The 16,857-nt window shown below is 37.1% G+C and overlaps 1 protein-coding gene across 1 annotated transcript in view; it reads left to right on the forward strand.

The window, feature by feature from the left end:
• Window positions 1–2,614: 2,614 nt before the first annotated feature.
• LOC131155773 (guanine nucleotide exchange factor SPIKE 1) overlaps window positions 2,615–16,857 on the forward strand; it is a 134,142-nt gene continuing 119,899 nt past the window's right edge. The window contains exons 1-7 of the mRNA XM_058109165.1: window positions 2,615–3,165; window positions 14,860–15,022; window positions 15,647–15,765; window positions 15,926–16,038; window positions 16,185–16,240; window positions 16,387–16,484; window positions 16,688–16,825. Coding sequence (XP_057965148.1) covers window positions 3,094–3,165; window positions 14,860–15,022; window positions 15,647–15,765; window positions 15,926–16,038; window positions 16,185–16,240; window positions 16,387–16,484; window positions 16,688–16,825 — 759 coding nt within the window. The 5' untranslated portion in view covers window positions 2,615–3,093. The remainder of the gene's footprint in view (window positions 3,166–14,859; window positions 15,023–15,646; window positions 15,766–15,925; window positions 16,039–16,184; window positions 16,241–16,386; window positions 16,485–16,687; window positions 16,826–16,857) is intronic.

Genomic DNA, 16,857 nt, shown 5'->3' on the forward strand with positions numbered 1-16,857 from the left:
CCTTCTTTGGTTCGTCGATGAGTCCACATGTAGGTTAAATTGGTTTAAAACAAATTTAATAATCCCCTCTATATCCCAACAGTTATTTTTTTGGGTGAAGCTATATATATGTGTTCATTTACAAAGATTAACACTCCAATTAGCAATTTGATTATGAAAAATTTCCTCTGAAATTTTAAGAGCATTTTCTTCACACATAAGCCATACACTCTTTCCCTATTCATCTTATTGCAAAATATTTTTGAGTAAGAGTATTCTAAGTGATCCTACAAGTCCTACTATTGCTCAAACTCTCATACTCACAAATTGCTTGTTGATTTTTTTTATTGAGAGTTAAGCCCAAAAGCTTTCCCCCTTTAGTTAATCAATATTCATTTCGTGGGGAAAACTTTTCATTAGCTTGTGAGCCTTTGCATTGTTTATTGCAAAACTCTTAAGCTTGTCTTGTGTTTTGTAGAAATTTTTTTGACAAACTTGCTTTGAAAATATCTTTTATGTTTAAACTTTGAGAAAATCATTTTGAGATATTTTGGTCATATCTTTGGAAATCTTTGAAACCCTATTTGTGATTGATATATATATATATATATATATATATATATATATATATATATATATTTATATGTTATTTCAAATTTAGATTGATAATGCACTCTCACACTTAATTGATTATTGACATTACCTAGAGTGTTTATTTCACATATTTGCACTGAACTTATACTTCTTATCTTTTGGAAATGCATTGATTATTACTTGTGCGTATCGGTAGAAATCTGCTTGTATTAGAAGCATCTTTATTTGTACGTAATTTTATATTGATTATTGTATTCCAGGCGTGGCCTAAAATGAGAATTCTCCGCCCTGTAAGGTGAGTGTGTAAAGGTTGAGGTCAGCCCTGCTTTAATTCGACCTAATTGTATTTCGGTGCCGCTCGACCCTTTAAGTGAGCCGTAGTGGAATCCTCGGGCTTACAAGCTGAGGCGGGGACGTAGGCAGTATTGGCCGAACCGTGATAACATATTGTGTGTGCACTTTATTCTGCAATTTATTTACTGCATATGTATGTAATTTTCATTATATTGTGAATGCTGCGCATGACTTAATTTCCGTATATTATCTTTATCTGGGCATTTAGGATTTGCATAAACATACCCTGGGTTGTGTTATACTACTGCTTGACATTGAACCTAGGACTAAATTTTTAAAATTTTAATTCACCCCTCTCTTAGGAATACACAAATTTCGACAACAACCCCTTTTACTACCATGACCTCATCCACGACCTTGAGAAAAAAGCCACATTCACTTCAAGGAATGGTGTTGAGCCAGTTTGACGATATTGATGATTTTTTAACAAAAACTCGTTATTTTGTTCAATCACCAGTAGACAAGAAATTAGCTCAAAATATTTTGTAAATTTATGCTCTCGATATTGTTGTTACAGGAGCACATTCGAGACATGAAAAGTCGAATATGTTTTTTCTAACATATCATCATCAGTAATTTTTTCTCCACATAACTTCAATTAAGAGCTAATTTTAAAAAACTGAATTATATTCACTTAAAATTTTAAAATCTTGCAGTCGCAAGTGTATCCAATCATACCAAACTTTTGGAAGAACTACAATTTTTTGTATTTATATCTTTCATTCAAGTTGTTCTAAAGGACTAATGGGTCCTTGATAGCAAGGTACTCAATTTTCAATTCTTCATGTAAATGGTGTCCAAGAAAAATCATTGCCTTTGTGCAATCCTGCAGAGATGCTTGATTTACTTCTTTAATTGTACTACCAAGATTCATAACATTAATGTGAATTTTAGCATCAAGTACCCATGGTGGATAATTATTTCTAGAAATATTAGGGGTAACAAATTCAAGTTTTGTGAGGTTTGACATTATAAAGTCACTTTGAAAAACAAATAAAAATTTAAAGTTAGGTAAATATTAAAATGAAAATATTATTCTCACATATATTTCAACATAAAAACATTTAAAGACACGCATTTAAGATAGGAGGTATAGTTAACACATAAATATAAATCTAAAGTTATATAGATAACAAATGTTAAAGAAAAAAGATTATTACTTTAAAATAATATCAATGAAACTTAAAAGATTTTACTATATCATTAGAGAGTTGATCGTGCTAATAACGTGTTGTAAATGAAATAAAGAAAAAATTATACAAAAATTAAAGTAAAAAATTAGAATTATAAAAATTCAGCAGTCTAATTCTTCAAGAATTAGATACTGTTAATTATTTTTTTTATTTTCATTTTGATTGTAAAATATATCTTTATATAAGTGAAAATTATATTGACATCTAAATGTCAATTCCGAACCATTATGTGGATGTATTAAAACTTATAATTATAATGTACATGTAAAGCTGCACGCTTAAGGAGTATCAAGTAGCTCCTCACTCCTTATCCCAAAACCGTCTGATTTTGATAGCAGACCAAATTTTACGTTATTTGAGGACGTGGCGACAACGAGTGGTCACACTCATCGGCGTCACTCACCAGGCAGGCGGACGTACGTACATAGCACACGGAATCAGCTCTTTCTCATATTCTGTCTCCACTCCGGTCCGGCCCGGTCTGGTCTGGTCTGGTCTGGTCTCGTAGTCCATCGAATTCGGACATGGTAGGAAAAAAACCGAAAGAAAGGGAGGAAAGGAGACCAAACACTCCTGAACCAGAGGGGGGGAGAGAGAGAGAGGATAGACAGGGGTTTTGGGGACCTGCCTCCTGCTCGTCGTACCTGTGCTGTTCGCAGCGCGACGTTGCTGCTACCACAAGCGATTGCAGTCTACCACTGACCACATTCCTTCTCTTCTTCCTTCCTCGACAAGTATAATCCGTTGAAGCAGCTGCCACTACTGTACAACGAAGCTTTAAGCAATCTCAAGACCATTTTGTCTTCTTCTTCCTGCTTCGTATCTAGGGTTTTTGCTGGGTGGTTGTTTCGTTAGATCTGGGTGTAAGAATCTGAAATGGTGTCTCTTTCTCTCCCTCAAGGTAGTACGAACGCTCTCGCTCGCTCGGGGATCTCGTTTATGTCGATGGGTCTGTGAGTCTTGATTTCTGGCCATGGATACTGGGTACCGATTCCGTAGAATAGCTCGTCCTCCGTTTGCTTCTAATCTGAAGTTGGACCCGTTGGTGAGTTTGCAATGTCATTTTGCTGTCACTCGTTTTAATTTCATCAGGAATCTGCTAACTCAAATGTAGTAATTTTACTTTCTAATGTTGGTTTGTCGGGAGCGACGGAAATGTACACTTAACTTGCTTAGTAGTTTAGTGGCACTGTCTGGTGATTATTTTACTATTTGCAACAGAACGGTGTGCGTAGGGGATGTTGGTCAGGATATGAAACAGCAATTTGAGATCTATATTAGTGAAGCAATGCGCCATGTCTGTTGTGGAACTATTGCTACTTTTAGCACCACAATCTTGTGTGTGTGTCTGCATGCTTGTGCGCACCTGGGTTTTTTATTTTAATAATTAAATTATTATTATTATTTATTTAAAATTGATATATTTCTGTGTTTTAGACTAGGGTTAGGGTCCTAACAGCATTGGAAGGTTCTATTACATGGGGTTTTGGAAAGCTTGATGGGCCATACTGTGCGAAAACAAGATGAAAGAGGCTTTTTATCATCTGTTGTTGACCTTTTAAACATATCTAAGTATAGTCTCTTGTCATAACATATAACTGATGAAAAAAGGCCTCAATGTCATAACATATGCTGACATTCAGTGGGAGGATGTTTTATGGGTTTACGCATATTTTTTTTAACTGGAAGTTTAAGAGTTTTGGTGATGGCAATAAACGGAATATTCTTTTGTTCCTTTTGCTGCAGTGTGGTGTATTTGGTTGGAGCAGAACTCTAGAATTCAATGGGAGTGTTATGTCTTTCAATTTATTTTGAAGTGGGGTTCTCTTGTTGGCTTCACTATGGAGTTCTGCTTTTTGTTTGTTTAGAGGAGTGCAGCTTGCTGATGTGCATAGAGATTGGAGAGCTTTGCCAAGTTTAGTTTCCTTCTTATTTTCTGTTTTGATGTAAGAGGATTCCTTTTATTTTTATTTCTGGTAGGTAAAGAAACTACATTACTGGGCACTGAGTGGGTGCCAACCTAGATGCAAAAGCAGGAAGCAATAAGAAGATACAAGAACAAATTACAACTGGAAACAATGAAATCAGTGGCAGCTTGTCTATTTTTAAACTGCTGCCCTTTCATCCAAAAGTACTACTTATTTTTTTTGATTAAAAAAAAACTCATATTGAGAGAGAAATTACAACTAGGTGAGGACATGAATTCCTCAAAAAAACAAAGCTGAAAAAAAAATTACACAAAATTAATCAAGAAATCCCTCTTTAAACCCTATCCACCACAATTAACCTAGAACTTCAAATTTGCTAGTTCCTTCTAACTGTTAGCATTAGTTTTACCACCATGGCACCATCTAACCAAAATTTGTCTACATGCGTAAACCCAATCCATCAAATAAATGCTAAGCTTGAAGGTTCTTTTCGGGAAACTTCTTATGGGGAGGGAAAAATTCCATCCCTAACCAATTCTTTTTGTTCCGTACCATCATTTTCAAAAATGCTATTTCACTCCAATCCTTTCAATAGAGGGGGTGGTACATATGTTAAACCCCCTAGCGAGAAAAAATTTACTATTCCTGAATCTCAACCAACAGCAAACTCCCATCACAATCAAAATTACTGAGGCCTTCATTGTTGTTGTCTGAAATATCCCCCAAATTTTTTTTCCCTTACAACTGCTAACCCTCTCGCTAGTAACATCATTCTGAACAATTAGTTCTTCCATTTGCTTAAATTATCTCCTACCTGCATCTCTCTTTAAGCCTTTATAATTTTTCTTGTAATATCATTAGAAGTAACTCACTTTTCCTTGGACATTTTCCTCATTTCAACACCCATATACTCCTATCTTCTGATGAGTGTAAACCTTTTGACCCTTGGAATTGTCAGAAATTTTTTCCTTACCAGTTGATTTCCCCCCCAAAACAACTTTATTACCCTGACTCTTGATCTCACAAGAACTCTGTTTCTTTAAAGAACTCCCTTCTTTTTTACCAGTTTAGAAGGTCTACTGAAGGTCCTTTCTACTAATGGAATCTCATCCTACTAAATGAATAAAGTCATCGACCTAATTTCCAGAATTGCTAGATACAAGACTCTGTTGTTGCTTCTTTCCCTCTAATTCTTTGCTTCTTTCTAAGGAAGATGGAATACCCTCTTGGCCATTACGAGTCTGCTTTTAAAATGAACATTGCAAGGTAGGGTTTGGGTCTGGACTCTGCTTGGAAGACAGCATACCTACTGAGTCCCTTGGCTGCCCAGAACGGTTAATAGGAGAATTCTGGGGACTTAATCAATTACAAGCATCTCTTGAACTGCCTCAATTTGGCCTCCAACTGAAATTAGCTGCTGTTCTGGCTGAGAAATTCCTTACTTTACATCTTCGCCTAAATATTCTCCTCTTAATCTATCAATCCGAACTGAACTTATTTGGTCTTTACAAACATATCAGATAGAATTCTTTTGGGCCTTATTTGAGATCGAAACAGCTCTGTGTACTTTTGCACCATCATATTGGGCACTGTCAGCATTGATCAAACAGTGGACTTGCTCAGAAGAATGGTTCATCCAAGAAGAAAAAGAACCATCCTTTGTTTCCAAAGAGTGGCCCGAATCATTTTACCGTGACTATGGGCCTGTTCAATTAACTGGCCCAGCTTAGTTAAGAAAGAGGCCCCTTTCTTTCAATTACTTGGCCCAGGTCCAAAATGAAAACTGAACACTCTGGCCCAGTATTTTTTACCTCATCCTCCTCAAGAGCAACCTTTGCTGCCTCTGCCAACCTCGCAGCCCCTCCTGTAACTCTAGCAACCTTGACTGTAAGGAAATTCGCCTCTGATCAAGAAGCTGTGGCTTCCGAAAATGAATTCCTAGCGTCCTTCATTTGCAACTCACCACCACACCCAGAAAAGATTTGGTCTTCCCAGTACGCAAAACCCTGATTCTATGGATCAGGGAGCTAAAAGACTTACTTTACCTTTGCCTTCAGATTCAGGATGGAAGTCCTTGGCTATCTCGCAAATATCATTCGCAAAGCTTTGCCATCCATCACCTTTTGTGCCACTAGGGATGAACACCGAAAATGTCTTACCTTTCTACCCCAGTCCTAGAAACTTCCCTGTTGTTGATCGCCTAATCAACATCTAGTACTTCATGTTTCCCAGACGAACACTTTGAGAACCTCTTTCCAACCAACCAAAAATTGACAAACTGTCAGAATCTAAATGAGTTTGCCTCTGTAGCATTGTACCCATCTATTGTGAGGAATATTGTCCTCGACACAAATTAAGGCCTTCGATCTGAGCTGAATGATTTTGAATTGCATACTTCTATTGAAACCATAATACAATCCTTCATGAGAGAGAGGGTTAAGTTTCGCGAGAGAGAAAGTGAGTGCTTAGCATTTTGCTCATTCAAGAGTGCATGTTGGTCTGATACAAACGTACAACATACAAAGCCAGTTTTTGTCGACTCTAATAAGTTTCCAGTTCCATACCCTTAAAATACCTTTTTTTTTTCCCCTCTTTCTCTCCCTCACAGAATCCAAAAAAATAATCTGTGGATCAGCCCTACATATATTCATTTTAGTTTATTGGCATTTGTTCCTTTCCAAGTCCTCACCTCATCCTCATGACGTCTGCAGCTGCCCATTTAACTCCCAGCAGGGCTACTGCTCTGACTCACAGAAATCTTGTTCACATGTAAGTTATCAATAAATGCTGTGCTGCCTCTGCCTGTTATTTGCACAGGCATCTATCCGCTGAAGTGCCTTTTTTTTGTATGTTCTCAGCATCAAATTTATTTCCCACACTGCATCCCATGTGAAAAAGGCAAACCTTGGGGGGTGGGGTTGCGACATTCTTCTAAATTGCTCTCCAAGGGAAGTCATTCACAACATTCCCAGGAAGGTCTTAGTGATTTGATAAAGATATTGTACATTGAAAACCCCACTCCTGGTGCGCCCTTCCATTTTATCACTTCCTCGCTGCCTTGAAAGATCTGTTTTTCATATTGTAAATCAAAGAACCTTGAGAAACTGTCCAATTTCTAATCTATTGCTCTCATAATGAATGTTGTGTGCCACATAATGCTTCCTTCAGAAATATGATAGTTCAAATTTCAAACTAACTAAAATTTCTCTGTCCTTATCTAATATTAGATTTGGAAATTGGCTATTTCAACGGGCACCCTCACACCATCTGTCATGCCAAAAAATAATGGAGCCACCTTGCTCAACTTGAAGCAAATCTGGTCAAACAAGCTATTCTCGCATTTCCTTATGTTTTTCTACACCCTAGCCTCATAAGCACCTTCAAGCTCTCCTTTTTTTATTTTATTTTATTTTTTATTTTTTTATTTTTATTTTTTATTTTTTTTATAACTAAATACAGCAAAATCCCTTATTAACTAAACAAAATTACAGAAATGGAGGATAAGGTATCCTCCTTAAAATAGCTATTTACAATAGTGCTGCCTTCAAATCTCTTTGAAGATCAAACAGCGTATCCCCTAAAAAATTCCAAAAGAATGTGCCTAAAAAAGAAGAAAAAAGAAACTATCCCACAGCTGAGAAGGAGAAGTCGAATGAGCTTTAAAATATCCATGCATTCCTTTCAAGACACAGTGTCCAAAAGATTGCATGCACTGGACAATTCTAAAGAGCCCTCTCTCTTTTACTCTTCTCAAACCCTGATATCTCATAAGTATAAGTTTTGCAGAGCCACCCACATTTCATCGAAACAGGAGAAAAGAACATTCTGAAGAGCAAAGATCTCTTGCCGCGCAGCAATGGAGAAAAAGGTGTGTATTAGTTTCATTGGACTCGTGGCCCAACAAGCACATATTTGGGCAGCTTTCTTACTTGTTACGACTCATTCGTATTAATCCTGTAAAGAGATAAGAGTCCAATTGAAAGCCTAGACCTTGAAAGGAACCTTTGCCTTTCAAATGACATGATACAAAGGAAATGGACAAGGGATTGTAGATGCCAAAAAATGAGAAAAGAAAGATTTAGAAGAAAAGGAACATGAGGAATCCCCTACCCAGGCTCGAGCATTTCCCCAATTTTGGGGATGAAAGAATCCAACACAATAAGTAAGTGAGCTTATCAACCTCTTTGTCATTGAGACTCCTAAAGAAGTGGAACTCCTAAGAAGGAGAGGCTCCCCTCTAGAAAGAAAAAAAGATGTTATTTTGCATTATTAACAAGGGAATGAGGGATAATTTAAACCAACAGCTCCGCTGAAGTTTCTCTCACCCAAATATCTTTCCAAGATCGAGTCTATTTCCATTGTCAACTTTGAAACGAGTGAGAGGAAAGAATAAACAAGCAACTAGGGAAACAAACTTCCAAGGATCTGCATGAGAAATATTGCCACGTCCTCTAGTATCCCACCCATTTCAATGAATTCCTCACTTTTGATAACCTGATGCCATAGGGAATTAGCCTCTAAGGGTAACCTCCATACCCATTTTCTTATTGAAGAGATGTTTTCAGGTACCATATTTCCAAGCCCCAAAGTCTCCTCAATCCCAACCAACAAGGTGATACTTCTGTTCTCACCATGGTTATTAATATTGTACGATTCTACGATTCAGATTCACCCAAACAATCCAAGTCGCAACACAAATTGGAATCAAGTTGAATTGTGCTAGAATTGGTAGAATTGTAAGTAGGATCGTATGGGTCCTACTTTGTTAACCCTGATTGAGGATTTTTTTTTTTTCCCTTTTTGGGCTTCAATAATATGGCCCAATACATGTTTTTCTTGGCCCAAAGGCCCCAAAAGGTTTATGCTTGGTCCAAAGTCTTCAAAAAATGGGGCAAAATAGCTCTCAGGCTCCCACCAATGAATGGATTCAGTAGAATCTGCACCTGACTTCCCTGGACTTCAACACCTTAGTCCTATACTTCTCATTGAAGTTTAGCAACCAAGCACCTAAATTTCTCTCCGGTTCAACAACCAGAGAGCCCTCCATCTGATGACTGGTGTTTGATCAACAGCAGCCAGCAGCCTGCTGTTTGATCAGCTGTTCTTTGGTGTTCAACAACCAGAGTTCTTGGTGTTCGACAAGAACTCAGTCCTTTGTTTTCTTTCTTTTTTTGGTGTTTGACAAGAACACCTCAATCCTCTTCAACATAGAATTTCTTGTTGTTTGATCAACAGCAGCCAAGAAAAGAGCCAGGCCAGCAGGCCCAGCAGAGCTGCAGATGTAAGCTTTGAAACAGATCTGCTTCTTGAAAAGACTCAACAGCAGGCACTGTTTTTCTAATACTTCTTTTCCTTCTTTTCTTGCTCTTCTTCTTTTTCTTCTATTTATCGTTTGAATTTTTTATTGTATTTTTATTTTCTTATACCTCCTAAGTTACTAATCAAGTTTTTATTTTTAAGACTTGTCATAAAGCTCCACTTATATTATTTTTTAATATTTATTTTACATTGAAAGTAGAATCTTACGATTCTTGATCTGATTGTACGATTTGATCCCGCAGACCCCTCCAATGATCCCACTTAGAATCCGGATTCTAACAACCTTGCTCCTGACCTAGCTAACCACACTCCTTCAATCTATCCATCCCCTCAATCTCAGGAAAAATCTTTTACTTTTTGCTCCTTGATATTCTCAAACACATTTCTATTCCATTGCTTCAACTTATTTTTCACATACTTCAATTTTTTCATGTCTTCATAGCCCCCCCTCAATCATATACAAATCTAAACGCTGTAAGGCCCCACCAAACAGGATTAGAGTAGTATTGGACAATGATTTGGAATTGGCCTAACGAGAACCTACTGCACAACATTAGGGAAAAGATCTTCCTACATGGTAAACAGAAATCTATCAATCCTAGGAGAGGCTTTTCTATCACTTGAAGCCACCCATGTAAAATTGCTATTGCACAGGGGAATAACCCCAAGGCCATGGTCCCAAATGAAAAAATTAAATTTCTTCATGCTGCTAGGCACTTTTTTGATCTCCCTAGCCTGTCCCCAGAGTTTCTAATAACGATGAAGTCACTGTTGATGAGCCAGCAAGGACTACAAAAACCAAAAGACTATCTAGCTCATCGATGAAAGCACTATGCAATAAAGATTGCATGGTGCCTTGAACTCATATACTTCCTAAAATCCTAACCTTTAGCAAGACAACAGAGAAAAAGACCTGAAGAGAGAATTTCTCAGCAGTTGCAATTCTCATATCTCAAGCTACAAGTTTACCCCCCTTGGATTGGCAAAAGGAAAAGGCACCGAGTCTCTAAATCTAGAGTCCCAAATGCTCCTAAAAGACAGCACAACTCTTGTAAATATAGGATATCCGTACTACCTCTTAAAACCTATTCCTCAACCATTCTTCTCTTATTATCAGTTTACCACACCCTTATCCCCACACATTCATGGAAAGAATCCTCATTCAATCCCATTATTAGTATCCAATAACCTACTCTCTTTGTCATACTTAACTGAAGAAGCAAGCCTAACCATCCCTACTCAACTTATATGCGTTTTTCTTTTCTCCAAGATCCTTCAGTTTAAGCCTAGCCTTCTCTCTGTTAGGAATAACCAAACTAAGATCAAGGTCATCAAGAAGTTTTTAGGCAGCCTGGTTATCCGTCTCATCTCCTAGAAGGTCAATCGTATTGAAATTTCCCTCAGTTTCCAGCTCCTTTGGCATTTTGGTGACTCGAAGCTTGTATGAGATACCACAGAAATAGGAAGAATTTTGTTGGAAGTAAGAATGCTCACCTTTTGTGTCTGTCTGATAGCTTCCAAGGTCCTTATATCTGAGTCTGGTGAGGGGATCAGAATTATGGAATTTTTCAAAGAGTTCATGACAGGACGCTTAGAACCTTCCACTGATTTATCGGTTCCTTTTAAAATTTGACTCTCACCTGTCCCTATAAATCCCTGGTCATGACTAATCTGATGTTTGTTTTGATTGCAGAGGCCCTGAGATAAGACCCACAGCCTCCACACCAGTGCCAACATCCTCTGACTTTTTGGGAGTCTCACATTTCAAGTGTGATGTTTCTGCGTTACCTGCGCCTCCTCCCGTCTTCTGCAATGTTCAATAAGAATCTCATTATCCTCAAAATCGCGAGGGTGTTGAATCCTCCTCTTCATTCACCTCCTTTCCTTTATCAGCTATCTGAACCCTCAGCAGCTAAATTCTCTTTCACTTGGTTGTACACCTCTGACAGCTTTCATAAATCAAATTTGAAATTCCTGACCCTTTACTGTGTTGCCATTGCTGAGGTGAAATTCCTGATTCTTCAAGGCATAGCTTCTCGATGGAACTACTACCTATTTAACCAAATAAATTTGACAGTCTCCTCTGGGCTGCCCAAAAGAAAATTTTGGATTCTCTCCATTCCTTTCACCAATACATAAGGTACAAGGAAAAAATGACATAGTATGTTAGGAGGTTGGAGAGGGTTCTGTTGAGAAGATAGAGTCTTCCTCCCTTTGACTAGAAATTTCTCTTTCACTCTACGTACTTTCTCAAACATTTTCACCATGGTACCAACTCTTGAATGCCTTTATCCCTGAAGTTAGCTGCACGGGGAAGACCCATAAGGCAGTGGGAGTTTTCCAACTTTGTGGCACCTCATCTAAGAGGTCCCTCTTTGTCCTTTTTCCTATAGGAACAAGCTTGCGCTTCCCCAATTTCACCTTCAAACCAGAGACTGCTTTAAGCAGTTCAAGATAATTTTCAGATTCACAATCTCCTCAATCGTAAACCCACAAAAAATGATATTGTCCTCACAAAGAGGAGGTGAGACTCTCCTGCTGTGCATGTTTCTGCATACAAACAAACCAGAAATGAGGGCATTACTCACCACCCTTAACAATATCTTGTTAAGTATTTCCATCAGCAAAATGAAAAGGAAAGGGGAGAGTGCATACCCTTGTCTTAGCTCTTTAGAGGATTTGAAAAAGCCAGAACAAACACAACTAATAAGAAAGGAAAAAGTGGGTTAAGAAAGACATTCTAATCCATCTTGTCCCTCTAGACCTGAGAACCCATCCTCTATAAGACATAAAATGGAAATCCAAATTCTTATTATTCTTTATCTGTTAGTAAAACTATTTTTATCTAAAAAAATGTTGTAGCATATGCTCAGAAGTTGAAATATGAGGAGGTCCATGACAAATTGATTGAAGTGAATCAACACTACAAGGAAGTTACTGACAATCTCAAGGTGGTATTAATTAGGTCATGGAATTTATTCAGCTGGCATTGACACAAATTGAGGAGCAAGAACATGCCCATGTGAGAAATGCATGGCCCATGTGAGAAAGCTTGGAGAGAGCTTGTGAGGATGAACTGCTTTGTCGCCCAGGTGCATCTCACATGTTTAATGTATTAGAGCTTGGTGATTATCAAGAACTTGGGAGGTGTTTCACGTACCAAATTCTGCCAACTTCAAGATTAAATGAGTGTAGCTATGGTGTGAATGTTAAGATGGATGTATGGATAAAGTAAGAAATTATTGCATGGGTAAAAGGCTAATGTTATCACCAATTTAGGAGAAGATGAGAGAAAGTTGGTTACAATGGCCTCGACATATGTCGTGGCATGCATCAGATTTACTGTAATGGACATCTATTTGATTAAAGATAAGAGCAAGACTTAGAAGAGCATAGGTTGTTGTTGTAGTAGTACAAAGGGAATTGGTAAAATTTAATTTAGCGGAAGGGATGTGTGTACTTCATATGAAAAGAATTATGTGAGTTGCAAGATGATCTCACATACAGCTTTGATAATTCATGCAATTTCATCAACTTGGAAATCTGAGAATCTAGTTTAGATTGAGTGGAATTTTTCTTGAAAAGATAAAAATTAATTTGTATGCTTTGTTTCAAAATATTAAAAAGAATGATAAACTTTGTTCAGTCAATGAATCTGATGTGGTAAAAAACTGCATCATATTTACTATAACAAATTGTGATGATTGAGAGAAGAGAGACAAGGAGAGGCATCATATGTAACTAATAGTGATGATTAAGAGAAGATAAAGATTATGGAGAGCATGGATTGATGTAATAAGAAGTGATTAATAAATATGAATAGAGTTATGTGAGAGGCAAGAAGACCTCATATACAGCTTTGAAAATTCTTGCAATTTCATAAACTTGGAAAATCTGAGAATCTAGTTTTGATTGATTGCAATTTTTCCTGAAAATATTTAAATTGATTTCTTATTTTAGTTTCAAAATGTTTAAGAATGAAAACTCTTTTCAGTTTAAAATTTAAATGAATCTGATGTGGTCCAGAAGGCAGCGTGTTTACTGTAACAAATATTGATGATTAAGAGAAGAGAAAGGCTAAAGAGAGCATCGGTTGATGTAGTAAAAAGGATTTAATTAAATTTACTTGAGAGGACGGCAGTGTTTTAAAAGGCAAAGGTGTAAGGTGAGGTGCTTTATCCCTGACAGGCAAATTGTAAGCCTCAAGGCATTGAGACAGAACTCTTTTGAGAATATATTTTTTTCATTTAAAAATATAGAAATAAATACTTGCTAAAAATAATAGGATTTTTATCAAATTTCTAGAATAAAACCTGTTATGTAAACTTTACCCCTATAAACAGCTTGGAGAGTCTAAACTGAGGAAATCAAGCTGACCATGGGAGTACTTGACCATGTATTACAGGGCCACTGCTATGTGGCTGTCCAATAAGCATAAATATTGCACTAGTACATTTGCCTTTCCTGCTCAAAAGAGCCACACTCCGTTAAAAAGTCAAAAATATAAAAACAGTGTTAACTCCATCTCTCTCTCTCTCTCTCTCTCTCTCTCTCTCTCTATAAAATAGGAAAAGAGATCATATTTTAGTTATTGGCACTTGCTGATGTGAAAGAGAATTATCTGTTAAAGAGAGAGGCTTCCAGAGTGTCAAGATCTGGAGATGACCCAATGCAATTTGAGTTTCGAAGAGAGAGCGATTGTCTAGATGAGAGGGGGAGATTGTCGAGACAAGAGAGAGAGATACTCAAAGATTGAATCATTAATCTTGATCGGCCAGATAAAGATATCAACCCAGTCCTCTTGTTAGAGGAGCTGTCTTGTTGGAGAAAATTGACTGAGGGTATTTTACTTTCTTTTTATATTATTAAAATAAGTTAATTGGGATCCACATATGTGCATGTCTTATGGTTTAAGGCACGAGAGATGCGATTTTGGTCTGATGCTTACGCCCTGGTCCCAAACGTGCTTGCAGGAATTATACATTTCATATTATGCCTTGGAGGTGTTTTAGGCTGAAAATGCATTGAGGTGCACCTATTAAAACTTTGGTGGAAAGGATAAAACTAGTTCCTATGACAAGAGTTGTGTGGGAGGCTAGAAAACCATGTACTTTTATTTGAACAGCTTTGGAAATTCTTGCAATTACATTACATTGAGATAACTATTTAAGTGTAATTTTCTTGAAAAATTTAAATTGATTTATGTGCTTGTTTAACCTTCAAATAGAGAGTTATGTGAGAGGCAAGAAGTTCTTGTACCTTTATTTCTACAGCTTTGAAAATTCTTGCAATTTAGTTACCTGGGAAAACTGTATTCTACTTTTGATTGACATTATTTTTTCTGAAAAATTTCAATTGATGTATATGCTTGTTTTTAGCTTCAAATATTTAAGAATGATAACCTTTTTTCTGTTTAATTCAATCTGATGTGGTTATATTTGAGCCCGAAAAGGTGCAGGTTACTAATGAAACATTTTATGTTCTTATTCCAGCTTGATGAAAATTTAGAGCAGCGGCCACATCTGCACGAACTTGTCCAATGCTATAGAACTGATTGGGTAAAGGATGAGAACAAGTATGGGCACTATGAAAGCATTGGTCCGATTTCATTTCCAAGTCAAATATATGAGGGACCTGATACCGATATTGAAACAGGTGGGGTAAAGAATATGATAATGATGATAATGTCTCTGAACTGGTTCCAAGGTGACCCTAAATATATATATTTGATAAACTGGTGGACCTATAGTAAAGAGGACCTAAACTGGTTAATGCTGTCTGACCTTTAAAGGGATTGGAAGGCCGTGCTCTTTTAACTTTGTGTGTGTGTGTGTGCGTGTGCGTGTGCGCATGCAGAGAATTCCTTATCCTCCATCTATTGCACTTAGAAGATATTAATGAATGTTTTGTTCTCTCTAAAAAAATAATAATTAGTGCTGCTAGTTTTTAGGTAAACTGGACACAAACGATCACAACAGACTTGCAAGGAAATTGATGGGGGTATGTGTGTGTGTGCGTGCATGCGTGTTTGTAGTATAGCATTCTTTAGTAAGTCTAGACAAGGCAATGGAAAATTTCCCCATTGATGAATTCCCTTTGAATATCTTATTGTTACTATGTTTTTTTTGTCTCCAAAATCCAGTTCTGATTCAAGTTGAACTTCTACTGAACCATTAGTGGAAGTTTATATATATTAATTTAATAGTTGAGCATATGGTATATTGTTAATTCCTGTTACGGGAAGATGCTCACCAGATTTTTACTATGAGATGTCTGCAGAAATGCATCTTGCAAGCGCACGGCAAACAAAACTTGAAGATGCTACTGATGATGACATTCCGAGTACTTCAGGAAGGCAATTTTCAGAGGCTGCATCATCTGATTCATTGCACTCAAAGGTTTTCTTACTTTGGAACTATACATGATATTTATCATTAATTTTTATTGCATGGTTCAAACCTTTGATTTCCTGTGTGGAATGGGTGTGAGATTGATTATTTCTGTCCTTTGATTCACCTGAATATTAACTCAGTTTCTACGATTATGTTGTATCTGCAGCATTTTGGTCAATCTCCCCTCCCTGCTTATGAACCTGCTTTTGACTGGGACAACGAGAGGTCAATAATATTTGGTCAAAGGATTCCAGAAACTCACATGGCACAATATGACAGGTTCAATAATTTGCTGCAGAGTAGTTCTGTATGGGCCTTCTTTTTTTAACTCTGTGCACATCTGCAATCATGTGAATTCCCACTTCTGTCTCTCTCTCTCTCTCTCTCTCTGTCTCTTCTCTTTATTTTTCTTTTTCTCGCCTCAGAGGAATGAAGATATCTGTGAAAGTTCTGTCCTTGTCATTTCAAGCGGGACTACTTGGTGGGTGTTTTCTTGGGGTGCTGGTGCTCCATCATTGATGAGTTGCTGCTTTCTTTATTCTCTCTCCCTCTCTCTTTTATTTTTTTGTTATATTGTTAGAGCTTTATTTTTTCTTTAAAGACTTGATTTTAAGTTCTTTCTCGTAGAGCCATTCTATGGTACAATTTGCCTATACAACAGGGAGAGAAGAGAAAAGTTGTCAGAGGATTTCTTTTTCCGCATCTTACCAGCTGAAATGCAGGATGTAAGTTAAGAAAGAAAATTTTCACTTATTATATCCAAGGAATTTGATGTAGTGTGGTTCCAGATATCCTTGGTTTCTTAAGCTGTTCATATTGTATTATTCTACCTCCTCCTCTCTCTATTGATGACTTCAGTTATGTTACCATGATATTAGCTTATCTGAAGCAGCAAGAAATTCACAGTTGCCTTTAATACCATTTCCAGGCTAGAATTTCTTATGAACCTCGTGGTATTTTCTATTTAGATGCTCCATCAGCATCAATTTGTTTGCTGATCCAGTTGGAGAAGCCTGCCACGGAGGAGGGGGGCGTTAGTCCCTCTGTTTATTCACGTAAAGAACCTGTAAGTTCAAACAGATAGATTTCTGATTCTCA

This window comes from Malania oleifera, chromosome 5, assembly GCF_029873635.1.
Source record: "Malania oleifera isolate guangnan ecotype guangnan chromosome 5, ASM2987363v1, whole genome shotgun sequence".
Lineage (NCBI taxonomy): Eukaryota > Viridiplantae > Streptophyta > Magnoliopsida > Santalales > Ximeniaceae > Malania > Malania oleifera.